At 42.7% G+C, this 13135-nt stretch overlaps 2 protein-coding genes across 2 annotated transcripts; one reads left to right on the top strand and one right to left on the bottom strand.

Moving 5' to 3' along the window:
• Nucleotides 1–3: 3 nt before the first annotated feature.
• On the top strand, nucleotides 4–6261 carry nudt8 (nudix (nucleoside diphosphate linked moiety X)-type motif 8). The gene is made up of 5 exons (XM_038693261.1): nucleotides 4–324; nucleotides 540–1442; nucleotides 1524–1656; nucleotides 2401–2478; nucleotides 5424–6261. The coding sequence occupies exons 1-5, from the start codon at nucleotides 314–316 to the stop codon at nucleotides 5607–5609; spliced, it is 1311 nt and encodes a 436-aa protein (XP_038549189.1). The 5' UTR covers nucleotides 4–313; the 3' UTR covers nucleotides 5610–6261.
• Nucleotides 6247–12993, bottom strand: LOC119882905 (membrane frizzled-related protein). The gene is made up of 13 exons (XM_038693262.1): nucleotides 12490–12993; nucleotides 11157–11262; nucleotides 10585–10752; nucleotides 10186–10353; nucleotides 9810–10029; nucleotides 8897–9027; nucleotides 8682–8807; nucleotides 8517–8593; nucleotides 8255–8403; nucleotides 7993–8123; nucleotides 7504–7638; nucleotides 7098–7225; nucleotides 6247–6942 (listed from the first exon to the last, which is right to left on the bottom strand). Exons 1-13 carry the CDS (start codon nucleotides 12541–12543, stop codon nucleotides 6718–6720), a joined length of 1818 nt encoding a protein of 605 aa, XP_038549190.1. The 5' UTR covers nucleotides 12544–12993; the 3' UTR covers nucleotides 6247–6717.
• Nucleotides 12994–13135: the final 142 nt, after the last annotated feature.

Here is a 13135-nt window from a genome sequence, read left to right as displayed (position 1 = left end):
TGCCAGTTTTATGCTAATGTATTAGCAGGCTAATTAGCCTGGGTACACTTCAGCAGCTGATATACGACCCAAAGAAAATCTTGACAACGTTACTAAGGCGACTGTTCGGCATAAACCCGACACCCCAGATGTGACTTAACTGTTAAATTGTCAGTGTAGCTAACAAACTGGGCTAGTAGCTAACTGGCAGCTGTAGCTAATAAGTCAAAGTTTGACTACGAAGGAACTCAGCAAACTTGGGGACTAACAGATGAACTTTGTGGGTTTGGAGAATTTAAGCTAAGATGGACGTTTTTCGGATCCGTTGAAGATAATGTCACAGTGGTAAGTTACAGTGGTGTGTTTAGTTTCGGTAAATCTCTGAGCTCATATCAGCTGGGTTTTTACCGAGCCCGTCTGACGGTACGTTTTCACCATGACGTAATCACTGCAGGTGGAGTCAGGCGTGAGATAGACTGAACTTCACATGCTGGGTAATTGTCCGGTGAGCACAATGACCTGAGCCTGGTTGACTGATGCGCGTATGTTTCTTTTTGTAGGATGTTTAGGGGACATCGGATCCTGACTTGGTCTTGTCCCGTAAGGGCATTGCTGCTGCTGAGAGAATCCCAGCTCTCTGCTATCTCTGAGCACGCTGGTGCTGGATGGCAGGCTGTAAGAGCAGCGAAGGAAAAGAGAGATGAAGGGATCCGGGAAAGTAAGGAGGGGTCGTCGGTGTCCACAGAGAGGGGATCCTGTTCAACACAGCTGTTATGCTTGGACTGTGATAATCATCAGCTGAGAGAGGCTTCATCTCAAAACCTCCTGTACAAAGCAGTTTTGTCCAGCCATCATCCACCCCCTCAGGTTTCTCCCTCTGCAAAAGCCAAGCGAGCATCAGATTTGTGGAAATGCACTGTAGTGGAAGATTTGGGTCAAAACCTCAAAGCTGTGAGCACTCACCGGGACTGTTTAAGCAACACAACTTGCCTTCAAACCCAGAGAAGGCCTTGGGAGTTTTGCCAATCTTCACTCAGTTTAACCAATAAGACTCAGTGTAACCTTCTTCAAAGCCATTTATATTACAGGCAGCACTTTGTTAGACCTTTTAGCTTGTCGACGCATAAGGAATGGATTATAAATCAATTTCACAATAGACTGCAACCCTCCAGCCTTTCTTTTCACCAAACCAGAGCTGCTCATCAGGCTGCCCCTCATGTGGCAGACACCTGGAGAGACTGTCTATCCCTGGAAAATGAAAACAGGTGTCGACAAAGCCTGAGGCCCAACTTGAAGCTGTACGAGGTGAACAAGGGAGGAAAGGGGGCCAGTCAAAGCCAGGGAAAGAACCAGGGGAAATGGGCGTCAGTCCTGGTCTCTCTCTGCTCTGTTGAGGGGGAGCCGGTGTTTCTCTTCACTCTGCGCTCCAGCACACTGAAGGGCCGGCACAAGGGAGATGTCAGGTGAGTGGCAGGCGAGAAACGGGTTACGTTGTTTTGTAAACGGGCAGTAGACCACTGTGTCTCATGTCCAATTATTTGTAGTTTTGCAGGAGGAAAGAGTGACCCATCAGACAGAGATGTGGTGGCCACAGCGTTGAGGGAAGCCAGGGAGGAGCTGGGTGTCAATGTGGCGACAGAGAGGGTGTGGGGTATCCTGAAGCCTCTCAGGGACATGGTGAGTGCAAGTGCTGTTAAGATTTTAAACCATGTGATGGTTTATGTGCCATTTGGTGTAATTTTATGAAATGACTTAAAATTTCATATTGAAATATTTGTTATATATATATATTGTTGTTTTTTTTTTTTTCTCTTATGAATCTATGACGGTATTTTAAAACTGGTGAAGCTCCACTGATGGCTTGATTTGATTGGAGAAACACTCCAAACAAAAACACTCACAGGGCTTAAAGTCTTACGTACAGGTGCAACTAACAATAATCTATTAGTCTGTCAATTTTTCTTTTTAGATTGATCACTGTCTAGAAATGTTAGCATAAAATGATAGTAAATAATGCAGAAACATTGTCATTGTTTTGTCAGACCTGCTGTCTAAAACCCTCAAATATTCAATTTACAAATGATGGTGAGAGAAATCACTTCACAGAATTGTTTAATTTTCTGTCAAATGACTACTTGATAAATTCTCAAGTTGTTCCGGCACTACGTTTTTAAATTTAGCATAATTAGGCCCGTAGACACTTATGTTTATGTCTACTGCTGTACAGACTCGTTGTTGCAATAAAGTTTGGCCACAGCTGAATCTATCTTCATTATTAATAAAATATCAGTTTCATTTTTAAACTGTTTGTTATACTTGTCTAATGTGTTCTAAATTTCAGAGCATTGATCATAATGTGATCATTATGAATACTAAATCTGTGTCTCTGTCTGATTCTGACACTGATTTGTCTCCCACTAGTCAGGGATGGTGATTGCTCCTGTGCTGGCTAACCTTGGTCCCCTAGAGGAGATGTCCTTCAAACCAAACCCTGGAGAGGTATAGTCATCCTATTTTTAGCACATGTATTTTATATCTACTTGAAATGGGCAGGTTTCCGCGTGTTTAAATGGCTGGAGGTTTTATTTTGGACACGGTGAAGATGGTGGTTATGTATTTATTAACTAAAATTTTATACAGCTTAGTCAGTGATTTTATTTTTTTTCAGCAGCAGCAGATGACCAATCACAGGCATGAACAAGTCCACTGGCATCAGCGTATCAATGACGGGTCGGTTGTCCGTGTTTGCGAGCGAGAGAGAGCGACCGAGTGAGACGATGTGCGGAGCGAATATGCGCTGCGCAGCGCTGCAATCAAGAACGATTTTAAAATGGGTCGCCAAATTTACTTGGGTGGCTGTTAATCTACCTGGGCAGCCCGCCAAAGTAAAACCTATGTATGGGAAACACTGAATTGAATGGTTGGTATCAAACACCGCTACACAAATCTGTCCAACACAACGCTGTCAATGTCAGAGACCCATCTTCAAAACAGTTATTAGCAAGCATGTAAGGAGCCTAGATAATAAGGAGAGCTATGTTAATTTTGGAAAACAGCTGTCGAAGTTACCATGCTGTATAACTGGTAGTCTCCAGGTGCGTTCGAGATAACTGGCTGACTTTCGCTGACTTTCGCTGACTTGATAGATAGGGGAATAAAAACGGCACCGTCATGTCAGACACAATCTACCTCCGGTAGACTGCGTGAGCTTACTGAGGTCTAGTGACATTTTGCAGCGCAGGTGTTGTGCCGAATTCTGCATGCCTGCCGTGAATTGCATACACCTCGAGGTGGATGCAAATTTTGGTAGGCAGCCTACAATATCTGTTTTGCTGAATTATACAATTCACTTCTTAAGGTCCTTTCAGGACACTTTGCTGTTTTGAACGCAGTTAACGCAAAGTGTTTTTGCTGAATCTCAAGAAATGGTACTTTTACTAAGTGTAATAATATATTAACATTCATAAAATATATATATACTGATCATTTATCACTATTGATGAACCCCACAAAGAATAGTATAGTGTTTAAAAGCAGAACTTTAATGCATTTTCCTACAATTCTTGGCAGGCATGCAAAATTCAGCATAACACCTGTGACAGTCACACCCCCCCACGCCACAGTTACGCTGTCAATCTGTGGGAAACACTGAGCCTACAAGAGTTTATCCGTATCACCGTAGCAAACATAGCAACCTATAAAACAGTCTGCAGGATCTCCTACAGATGGTGATGTCATTTTCCAAGAGAGCTGATTGGTGAGTAGGCAGCGTTTCTATAGAGTTGATCTCTTCTCTGGAACATGACCTGCTCTGGAGCAGGTTAGCTGTGGTAACTTACGATGAGTAAGTAACCATAGCGATCTACCCCAGTAAGAAGTGAACCACCGTTGTGGTACTGAAAACCCAGGGTTAACCCGAAGTTACTTGGATAAACTCAAATCCTGCTTCGTGGTACAGGCCCCAGGTCATACCTGGCCCTAATATACACTACTGAGATATTATGGTTTACTTACAGTATTGTACTTTCACCAAATTATCTACTGTGGTGACTTGGTATCATATCTACCCAAACATTTTAGCCTACAGCTTCTTATAATCAGTTCTTTTCTTTTTTTAATTGGCATCATAATAGTATACAAATGAATAGATAAGCAAACAAATAACTTAAAGGTGCTGTAGAATGCTCATTGTCAGGTTCATATGCTTTAAGTGGGGCTACCAGCAGAGTTTCAGGAGCAGGACCACACATCAATGACGTCACTCCTGGCTTTCCATAAATACCCACACAACGCACTCCCTCTTCTTCGCTCTTGAATTCCGCAACCCTCCCGCCCACCCCTTTCTCTGTCCGGTCTCCTCATCTCCTTCCTCTACATAGGGTTATATGGGGGTCTGTCATGCCCGGGCGCTACGGCGGATTTCCCTATCGTAGCTTCCGTACAACGCTTTCGAATGTCTATTCAGCTACCGCAAGCATCATACATCTTCAGTTTGTTTATCAATAAATCATTTAATCGTATCTGTTGATTGTGGTCAACTAGTGAATGTTAAAAACAAATCTTGTATTTCTCATAATGTTCACTGCTCCAGCACCTCTTTTTTCATCCTATTTCTGAACACTGTTTTAGCTCCTGTCTCTTTATGAACCCCCTTCCTAAAAAGCCCACTTGCTTCTGATTGGCACATCAGAAGCTATGGGAAAATAGGCCTCACTGATTACTGTACAAAAACGCAACTTTACTCTCTGGTTTTATTGAAACTGGATCAGAGTATATATTGTCAGGTTTTCCTCTGATGTCCTCCGGCTGCTCTGCTTCCACTGTTGCCGATTACGAAGTTCTACTTGTTGCTGATTCTGCTTCGACTGGGAGCTTGGTGCTCTGGGGTTGTGTTGGTCTTTACACCTGTAACATTACTACAGAAGCTTTGGACCGCTGGTTCAGAGTCAGCTGATAAGAGGAGCTACAGCTAGCGGTTAGCAACCTGTTCCGTTAGCAACAATTAAAGCTATCTGTCCATCGGGAAACTTCCTAAATCACAAAGTTGAGGCAGAGCAGCCAGAGGACATCAGCACTTTGTATGAGACACACTCCGCTGCACTACCTACATCTGTGGCTCTGAGAGTTTGTATGATCGCTAACTCTGGAACATGGGCTGGTCTATGTAACTTTGGTGGTGTGAACGTCCCAGATGTTACGTAAAGTCTAGCACATGTTGGCATTCCCTGGTTTTTTGGGGGGGATTTTGGATGCGCGAGATTTACATATGAAGAAGGAAACAATGGACATTGAGGCTCAAGGTATGTCAGTTACAATGGTGGATGGGTCACAGAGGGAATCGAACCCGTGTCTCTCACACCAAAGCCATGTGTCTTGTCCATTGCTCCATCGCCACCCAAAACACAAGTTTCAGACTGTGCTTCCTTTGTCTGTTTCCGTCCCAGGTGGAGGAGATTTTCACCCTGTCCTTGTCCCACTTGTGCAACCCTCAGAACCGTGGCTACACACACTTCCGCACCGGTGACAAGTACGGATACACCCTGCCAGTGTTTCGTAACGGGAAGCATCGAGTGTGGGGCCTGACAGCCGTCGCCCTAGACCATACCCTGAAACTCATTGTCCCTCCTTAGCAGCTCAATCACGGTTACCTGTAAAGTTTACAACGCACGCATACGCACAGCACTCAAAGATTTGATTATGACAAATGTGCAATCAAGCTTTGTGTAGCAAAATCATGGCATGAATCGGAGTTAAATATTTTCATTCTCCTTTCTGGGAGAATGAAAAGTATCACAGTCAGGAAAAAGATTTTTCTGCTTGTGCACTTTCTGACCTTCGGGTGTATAAGAATCTATTGAATTGATCAGGTGTGTTGATGACCCTGATAAAGAGCATTAATTTGTGGAAAAGCTATGGAGTAACAACATCAGAAAGCAGATTCTCACCAAACACTATCTGCGTGTGTGTGTGTTTGTGAGCTTGAATGCGTGTGTATGTATGTTTATCTAGATAGAATGTACTGCTTTATTTTTAACTGTTTCTAAATCCTTCCACCAGTTATCTTTACCACCAGTTACCAATTAAATTGATTTTTAACAAGTTCAATCAATGAGTCATGTCTGCTTAGCGAAGTGCAGCTAAAACAGAGTTCATGTGATTCAGCTCGTGCCCATTTTATCACTCACTAGCTCAAACCTGGACTGTTATAAACACTGAAATGTTGTAAGCACACTTCATGTGGTCTGTTGATGAACAATGCAATAAAGGTTGTTTTAAAGGTTTTCTCTATATTCAGTCTTTCTTCATAGGTGGTGTCTGTTTTACATGATTGACATAAAAGCAATAAATAGTGCAAAAAGACAGTTTACAACAGTGATTGTGACGATTTCTACTGGAGAGGGACACTCATTTCACTAACTTAGTATCTGAATTACACAAACGTCTTCATCTAAGCTTACTATATAAGCTTTACTTTAAAACCAGCTACTGTATCACAATTTTCTGCGCACCACAAGCTTTACAGGGTGAGGGTCAAACCACTTTCTACAACACTTTTCTTTAATGTGTGAATCTGCTGGTCCAAGTCCAGAAAATTAGTCTCCAGCTCTGTAAAATTCAGTCTCTTTTTTTCGGTCCTCAAATACCACTGCAAATCTGGTCTGAAATGTCTTCTGAAAAAGTATGCTGGGGCTGAGGTGATCATCAACGCAACAGAAACTTCAAACTCTTGATCAAGCATCAAGGCAGCGAGCACTCCATGGGGTCCTGGGAGTCCGGCAGGAGGTGGCAGTTGAAGGGCCAGCTGAAGGAGAAGAGATCCAGGGCTTGGCTGCATTGCTGTTCAGCAGAGGAGCAGACTGAGCGGCAGGGCTGGAGGACGCCACCCTGAGGACTGCACTGGGGCAAAAACATGCCACACACCAGCCTCCGCAACGGCTCGAAGCATGCCAGCTCCATCAGCACCTGACGAAAAAAAGGAGTTTGTGAGGTTGACTGTTGCGCTTGTAGAGCTAAAAGAAACTATATCCGTCAGTTTGCGTGCGTTTGTGCCACCCAATTTTTTAAGCTTATACAGCAGGAACAAGAAAATACAGGTAATTCAGGTAAATGATGAATACCCGGTACTGCCGCAGGAGTGTGGCAGCTTCTCTCTGATCAGCGATGGACAGCCAGATGTTTGGGAATGAGGTGAGGTTGTAGCTGAGCCCTTGACACATCTCCACCTCTATGAACTCACAGGATGAAGCTGAGGGCATGGAGAAAATAAATCATTTGTATTGTTATTTTACATTAAACATTAGCACTAATATTTGGCATTTTGGGAACCACACCTTCCAGTAATACACAATTATGATATAATCAAAGATACATGCTTCTGTTTTGTTGAGTTTGCTTATGACAAATCATCTCTGTCCTGCAAAGATAAGTGAGTGATTTCAACATCAAAACTCTGGCTCTGAAAACAAAAGCCACCGTGTCTATGACTCTCTACTGGGACTCTGATTGGGGTCAGAGATAACTCACTGAAGGGAGGGTAGGTGGAGTTGCCACAGCCCTGTTCATCTGCTCCATCAGGGCAGTCGTTCCATCCATCACACAACCACTGCTGCTGAAGACACACCCCTGTCGAGCAGGCAAACTGTCTGGGACCACATGTCCCTTTAAATATAATAAAGATGAAAACACACAGGGGAGGTTTAAAGAAAGCAAAAAGTGACGTGAAGAGCAAAGGAAGAGGCATAGGGAAAGGGAGAAAGTGCTGGAATAGGATACGAATTTGGGCCTTCATATGACAAAGCGTCAGGTATAAGATGCCAGTTTTTGAACAGTAAATGTAGGTCAGAGGAGAAAGAAAAGATGGTCATAAGAGGTAAAACTTGAAGGAATGAGGAAGGAAAGCAATTAAAGAGGGAAGGAGCAAAGTAAGAAGGGTCAGAGGCAGGGGAAAAACCAAAGGCACCCGTAATACTTTGGTTGAACATGAATTGGCTTTATAAGAAAGCAAGAACTCACTGTTTAGTACAGACACAGCCTGGTATGTTGCGTTGAAGCCGCTGTCGGCCACTCCCTCGTCAGCTACAAACACCACAGTCATGTGGGGGCCGGAGGAGGTTAGGTCCGGAGGGAGGGTGGTACCACAAAACCTGAGACAGTGGGAGAAAACAAAAGCTGCTTCAGAACATGTTTTTTTATATATAACTCACACAAGTTCTTGAAGGTATAGTGATTGTAAATTTGTATTTAACATTAAGATTAAGGCTTTGGTGGGTCTCACCTTCCCAGCACTCTCCCATTTCCAGTATCGACGTTGTCGTGCACCTCCACGTAATCAAACTCACACACATCCTGAGTTTCCAGGCTGAAGTTCCTGAAGTGCAGTGTGATTATGTGACCCTCCTTAACAGATATATACCAAATGCACAACTGATAGGAAACAAGGGACAAGGGGTTACTGAAAACCACGAGTTTCACATCACCGTAATAGCCAATTTGGAGTTTGTTTTGCAGTCTAATGTGTTTAAGAAGAAAAATAATACCTGCTGGTGGGGATAAGGCCTGGGGTGGTTTGGACTTGACAGGTAACCATACGGCCCGGTCTTCTGCCCTCCACATTCTGTGAGGACAAACCATGTCAGCGAGTTCACTCTTATGTCCTCTGTAAGTGTGTTTACCTTTTGTTTCTAACTTTGTCATGCTCGCACCTTTGTGTTTATGGCTGCAGTTTGCTTCATCTGTTCGGTCATGGCAGTTCGGATGACCGTCACACACAGACACAGGCAGCAGACAGCGACCGCTGTCACACATGAACTCTTCCCTGGAGCAGCTCTCTGAGAAAACACACAGTAGATGGACATAAATTTAAATGGGCATGAGCGCAAGGTGCATGTATTTGCAAATGCGCATGCCCACTACTGACTGTGTGCAGGCAGAATGGCCCTGTACTGTGCAGTGAAGCCGCTGCCTGCGATGCTGCCATCAGAGCGGAAGGTGACCCACACTGTGCTGCTGTTTGTGTTGACTGTTGGTGGTGCTACGTTACCACAGAACCTGCAGGAGAGAAGGATAGACCTTGTAATAATCTTAACCTTTTGTTTGGATAATCAGTTTTTTACCCTCCTTATTGCAGGTTTTGGAGTTGCCACTTCAGTCTGAACTTTGCACTGTAAATTCTTTAAAAGATTTGTGAGAACGTTACATAACATTTTGAGAATTTCACAAATTCATATTACGCCATTTTCCATGAATGCAAGCAAGCAGAAAGGTCAAAGTATTCACATGTATAAATATATGTATAAAAATTCCAAGAAGCCTTCAGTACCCAGAGGTGCAATGCACAGACCTTTAGTGCCATCTACCAACAATTTAAGGTAATGACATGAACCCTAGGGACGTAGAGAAATGAAAAGTTAGTTTCACATAACTGTCTAAGTGAGACAAGCATTTAGTTTAATTTGAGTTTAGAATTTCAGGCTATTTGTGCCATTTTTGTACACTGATGTGTATTTGCCAGAACACACAGTTATGTATTGCCTGCCCTTCAATAGTTAAGTCCTTCAAACACTTATACTTCTTGGGTGAGATACCTTTACAGAAACACTGTAGGTGTTTTTGTTATTCTTCTCAAGAGTGACAGTGAGTGCAACAGAAAACTTTACAAGCAACCAAAAATGTGGCATGCAAAGTTCAAGGTCTTCTTGCAACATAAGCAAACACTTTTAAAACACCGCACTGGGCACTGTAGTATGAAAATAACATCTGCCAAGGGACTCCACTGTTGTGTCTGGAGGGAAAAGTATTTTATTCATGGGGGTAGTCCGGGTCTGACTGACCTGGTGACCACAGAGCGCTGTTCGATCTGCTCCTGGACCTCAAGCCAGTCAAACAGACAAGGAGACGGTCCCTCTACAGTCAGAGAGGAAATGTGGATCTGGACCACGGAGGGGGTTGGGATTTGGATCACCCACACACACAGCAAGTTGGGGGGGTAGGAGCCGGGGTGGTTTGGAGAACTGAAACTGCCCTCTGAGTCATTCAGAACCCCTCCACAACCTGAGAGACAGAAAGGAACGCCTCGTAGTTACACAAAAAGGAAAGAAAGGGCCTCAAAATGAAGAAAAGATTACAGAATAAGATAGACATGGAACTGGTGGTGCAAATTTTTGGATATTAAATTATATAAATGGCCATTTTGCTTGAATATCTTACGTGTTTCAGATGGAGAGATCCTGGTGGTCTGGAGTGTGGCGGTGCTGTCCACTTGACTTCTGTTGGCAGAGGTTGTGGGTAAAGTATGGGACGCTCCATCTCCTGTACTCGGCAGGTCTGCAGGGCTGGTGGAGACCAGCTGATCCTCCACTGCCTGGCCTTTTATCTCTAAATCAGGGACAGAAAATAAAGACACAGGGATTAATCAGAGATGAGGCTCATTTTAGATGATTATAGTGTCTGAGAAAAAAGAATAAAGAAAGAAAATAGATACAAGTAACAGGTCAAATTGTTGGTGGTTATAAAACCACTTGATTGATAATAAACCCTTTAAATCAGTTTTAGGGATTTAGGGACTTTTTCATTGTGATGACTGATCTGGGGGCGTCAGTGACTCACGTGTGAGAATAAGGGCCAGCGCCAGTCCAAGGGCTGCCAACAGGAGCAGGGCAGCAGCAAAGACCACCACCACCCCCCAACCACAACCCGGGCCCCGCAGACGCATAACACACACCCCAAACAGACCCCAGCCTGGGCCTGAAAGACACATCACACACACACACACACACACACACACACACACACACACAAGTAAACATATATGTAACAGGTCAGAGGAGATACTTTAATGATTTAAAATTTCTGGTTTATTTGAAGTTTTTGCATGTTGTATAGATGTAATTCTCGTTCTCCCTTTCAATTAACACCTGATTTGTCGTAAAACGGCATCACATGTAAAGAATTGTCTTAAATTGAATTCTCCAAAGCTTAGAGAAAACCTGCCAAACCATGACCAGCAAACTGACCGTTGGTCAAAATTGGTGAATATCTCCTTTAATCCTTAACCATAATAACCATGTTTGGTACACACTTCCTCACTTTTCTTTAATGTTACAAATCCAATGCACATACGCAGCATTATACAATTCAAGTTTAGTCACAGAAAGCAGCAAGCTGATTGGCTGACTCACTAGCAGGCGGTTTGATAGGTTCAGGGGTGGACGAGGATGTCCTGAATCCCTCCACCCTCTCCTCTTGCTCCCCCTCCAGCTCAAAGGCAGGGTTGCAGAACACATTCTGTGGAAAGCAGAACAGAAAGAAGTGGAAACAAAACTATCAATTAAAAAAACCTCAGTGTTTGTTACAGACAAAAGAATGTATAAGCAGCACTATGTAATATTTGGAAATAATAAAAATTATATTTTTTCTTTTTCAAATAAACAAATTCATAAGCAATAAAAGACACATTTACTCATTTGAACACAATCACACCACAGCTTTACTTGGTCTGGTACGACCAGTAGCCCTGGGTTGCTACTGTTAACTAATGTTGTCAAAAAATGTGTAGATATTACTGAATTAACGTACATTACTGAGTCAGTTTGCATTCTTTATTTTCACTTTATAGTCCAATTCAACTCACTTTCAGTAAGGTCACCTAATAATGGTGACTAAATCTGCAATAGCTGATTCTTTTTGGCCACTTGGGGGCAGTATAAACAACAATATTGACATATCATCACCTTTTAAGTTTAAAAGGGCAAACATGTTAGCAAATAGTTTAATCCAGTAGTTATGTCCACCTGGTGAATATAAATCCAGTATTCACTCCGTTTTAGCTTCTGGCTCTTTACCTGCTAAATGCTCCACTGTGTGAGCAGCGATAAGAGTGAAGCAAAACAGCAAAGTTGGCTGGACAGCTAAACAATGAAAAATAATATAACAATATAATGTAAAATAATTTAAATATATATTAATATATAATATATTCTCTGTAGGTTCATTTCTATGAGGGACCACTTTCACACTGTCCCTTCTTAACACTGTCATTTGATAATTTGTTGCCATACAATTATCAATTACAGCCGCTTTAAAGCAACTGACTGAAGAAAATCTTGAGGGGAAATCCAATAAGTTAATCGTGTAATTGCTGCTGCAAAAGTTACATGGTCTCGTTTTAAATACTAACCCAGAAACTACTGTTACATTTACACTGATAATGCGCAAATGCCTGGTAGAAGAAGCAGGATTGCACAATGCAAGACAATAACTCAGTACTACGCACAAATAGATCTGGAATGGAAGATTTCCAGGTCCATAAGGCTTGAAATTAAGTATACATTTTCCATAAGCAAAAAACAATGCTATGTCAAGTGGAAGAACCTTTAACTTCATGTCAAATATATGTATCTATAGCCAGCTATTCAGAAAAAAAGTCAGTTTCTTTGATGATCTCAATGGGCCTTAAACAGAGCCTGGTTTGCAAGTCAATTGCCAACCAATCTAACCACCATCTTTACTCACCTTATAAATATCTGAAGAGTCTGAGTAAACTGCAACTTGGCTGAGGTCAGACATCTTTAGTATGCTGTCACTCTGTCAGGGCTCCTCTTCTTAAAGAGTCTGATGTTGTGATAAACACATCTGTGGTGACATTGTGAAGAGAGCTGTTTCTATATGAAGGAAAGTTAAAGATGTTTCCCTGGGTTTTCTTAACATTGTTCACTTTTTGGTCCGCCAACAGTAAACTTCCACTGAAGTGTAATAGTAAAAGTGCCTTCACTCCTCCAGCACAGCAGAGCCCTTGGTTGGACATCCATCAACGTATTCCAGATAAAAACGGAAAAAACCCCAACACAAATTATAATTCACAGTTCAAACCCCACCTATCAAAACATCCATGTTTGCTGCTATTCTTCGGCCTTTTGTCTGTTTTAGCAGTATCGACATGTATTTCTCTTGTTTTTTGATGGTGTGAGAGTGGTGACAAAATACTTCTAGAAATTCCTTCGCAGTGCTGAACAAAGCCGAGTCAGCTGAGTGGACTGAGCCCCTAGGAGAAGGAGGGAGGACAGGGCCTTCCCTGTCCTCCCTCCTTCTCCTAGGGGTGAAGGGGTAAGGAATGGCGGTGGGGGGCCCTGTTAAATCACTATATAATCCCCATTATGAT

The sequence above is a fragment of the Micropterus salmoides genome, unplaced genomic scaffold, assembly GCF_014851395.1.
Source record: "Micropterus salmoides isolate LMB-PRFRI ecotype aquatic unplaced genomic scaffold, ASM1485139v1 Ms_hic_scaffold_3, whole genome shotgun sequence".
In the NCBI taxonomy this organism is placed as follows: Eukaryota; Metazoa; Chordata; class Actinopteri; order Centrarchiformes; family Centrarchidae; genus Micropterus; species Micropterus salmoides.
Note: the sequence above shows the minus strand (reverse complement) of the source record. Positions and strands in the feature narration are given on the sequence as shown.

Coding starts and splice junctions, on each gene's coding strand:
- nudt8 (XM_038693261.1), top strand. Junction 1,443..1,523: donor CGGCACAAGGGAGATGTCAG/GTGAGTGGCAGG, acceptor AATTATTTGTAG/TTTTGCAGGAGGAAAGAGTG. Junction 2,479..5,423: donor TCAAACCAAACCCTGGAGAG/GTATAGTCATCC, acceptor TTTCCGTCCCAG/GTGGAGGAGATTTTCACCCT.
- LOC119882905 (XM_038693262.1), bottom strand. CDS start 12,543: ATGTCTGACCTCAGCCAAGTTGCAGTTTACTCAGACTCTTCAGATATT. Junction 10,753..11,156: donor ACCTATCAAACCGCCTGCTA/GTGAGTCAGCCA, acceptor GTGTGTGTGTGT/GTGTGTGTGTGTGTGTGATG. Junction 8,594..8,681: donor CTGCAGCCATAAACACAAAG/GTGCGAGCATGA, acceptor TTGTCCTCACAG/AATGTGGAGGGCAGAAGACC.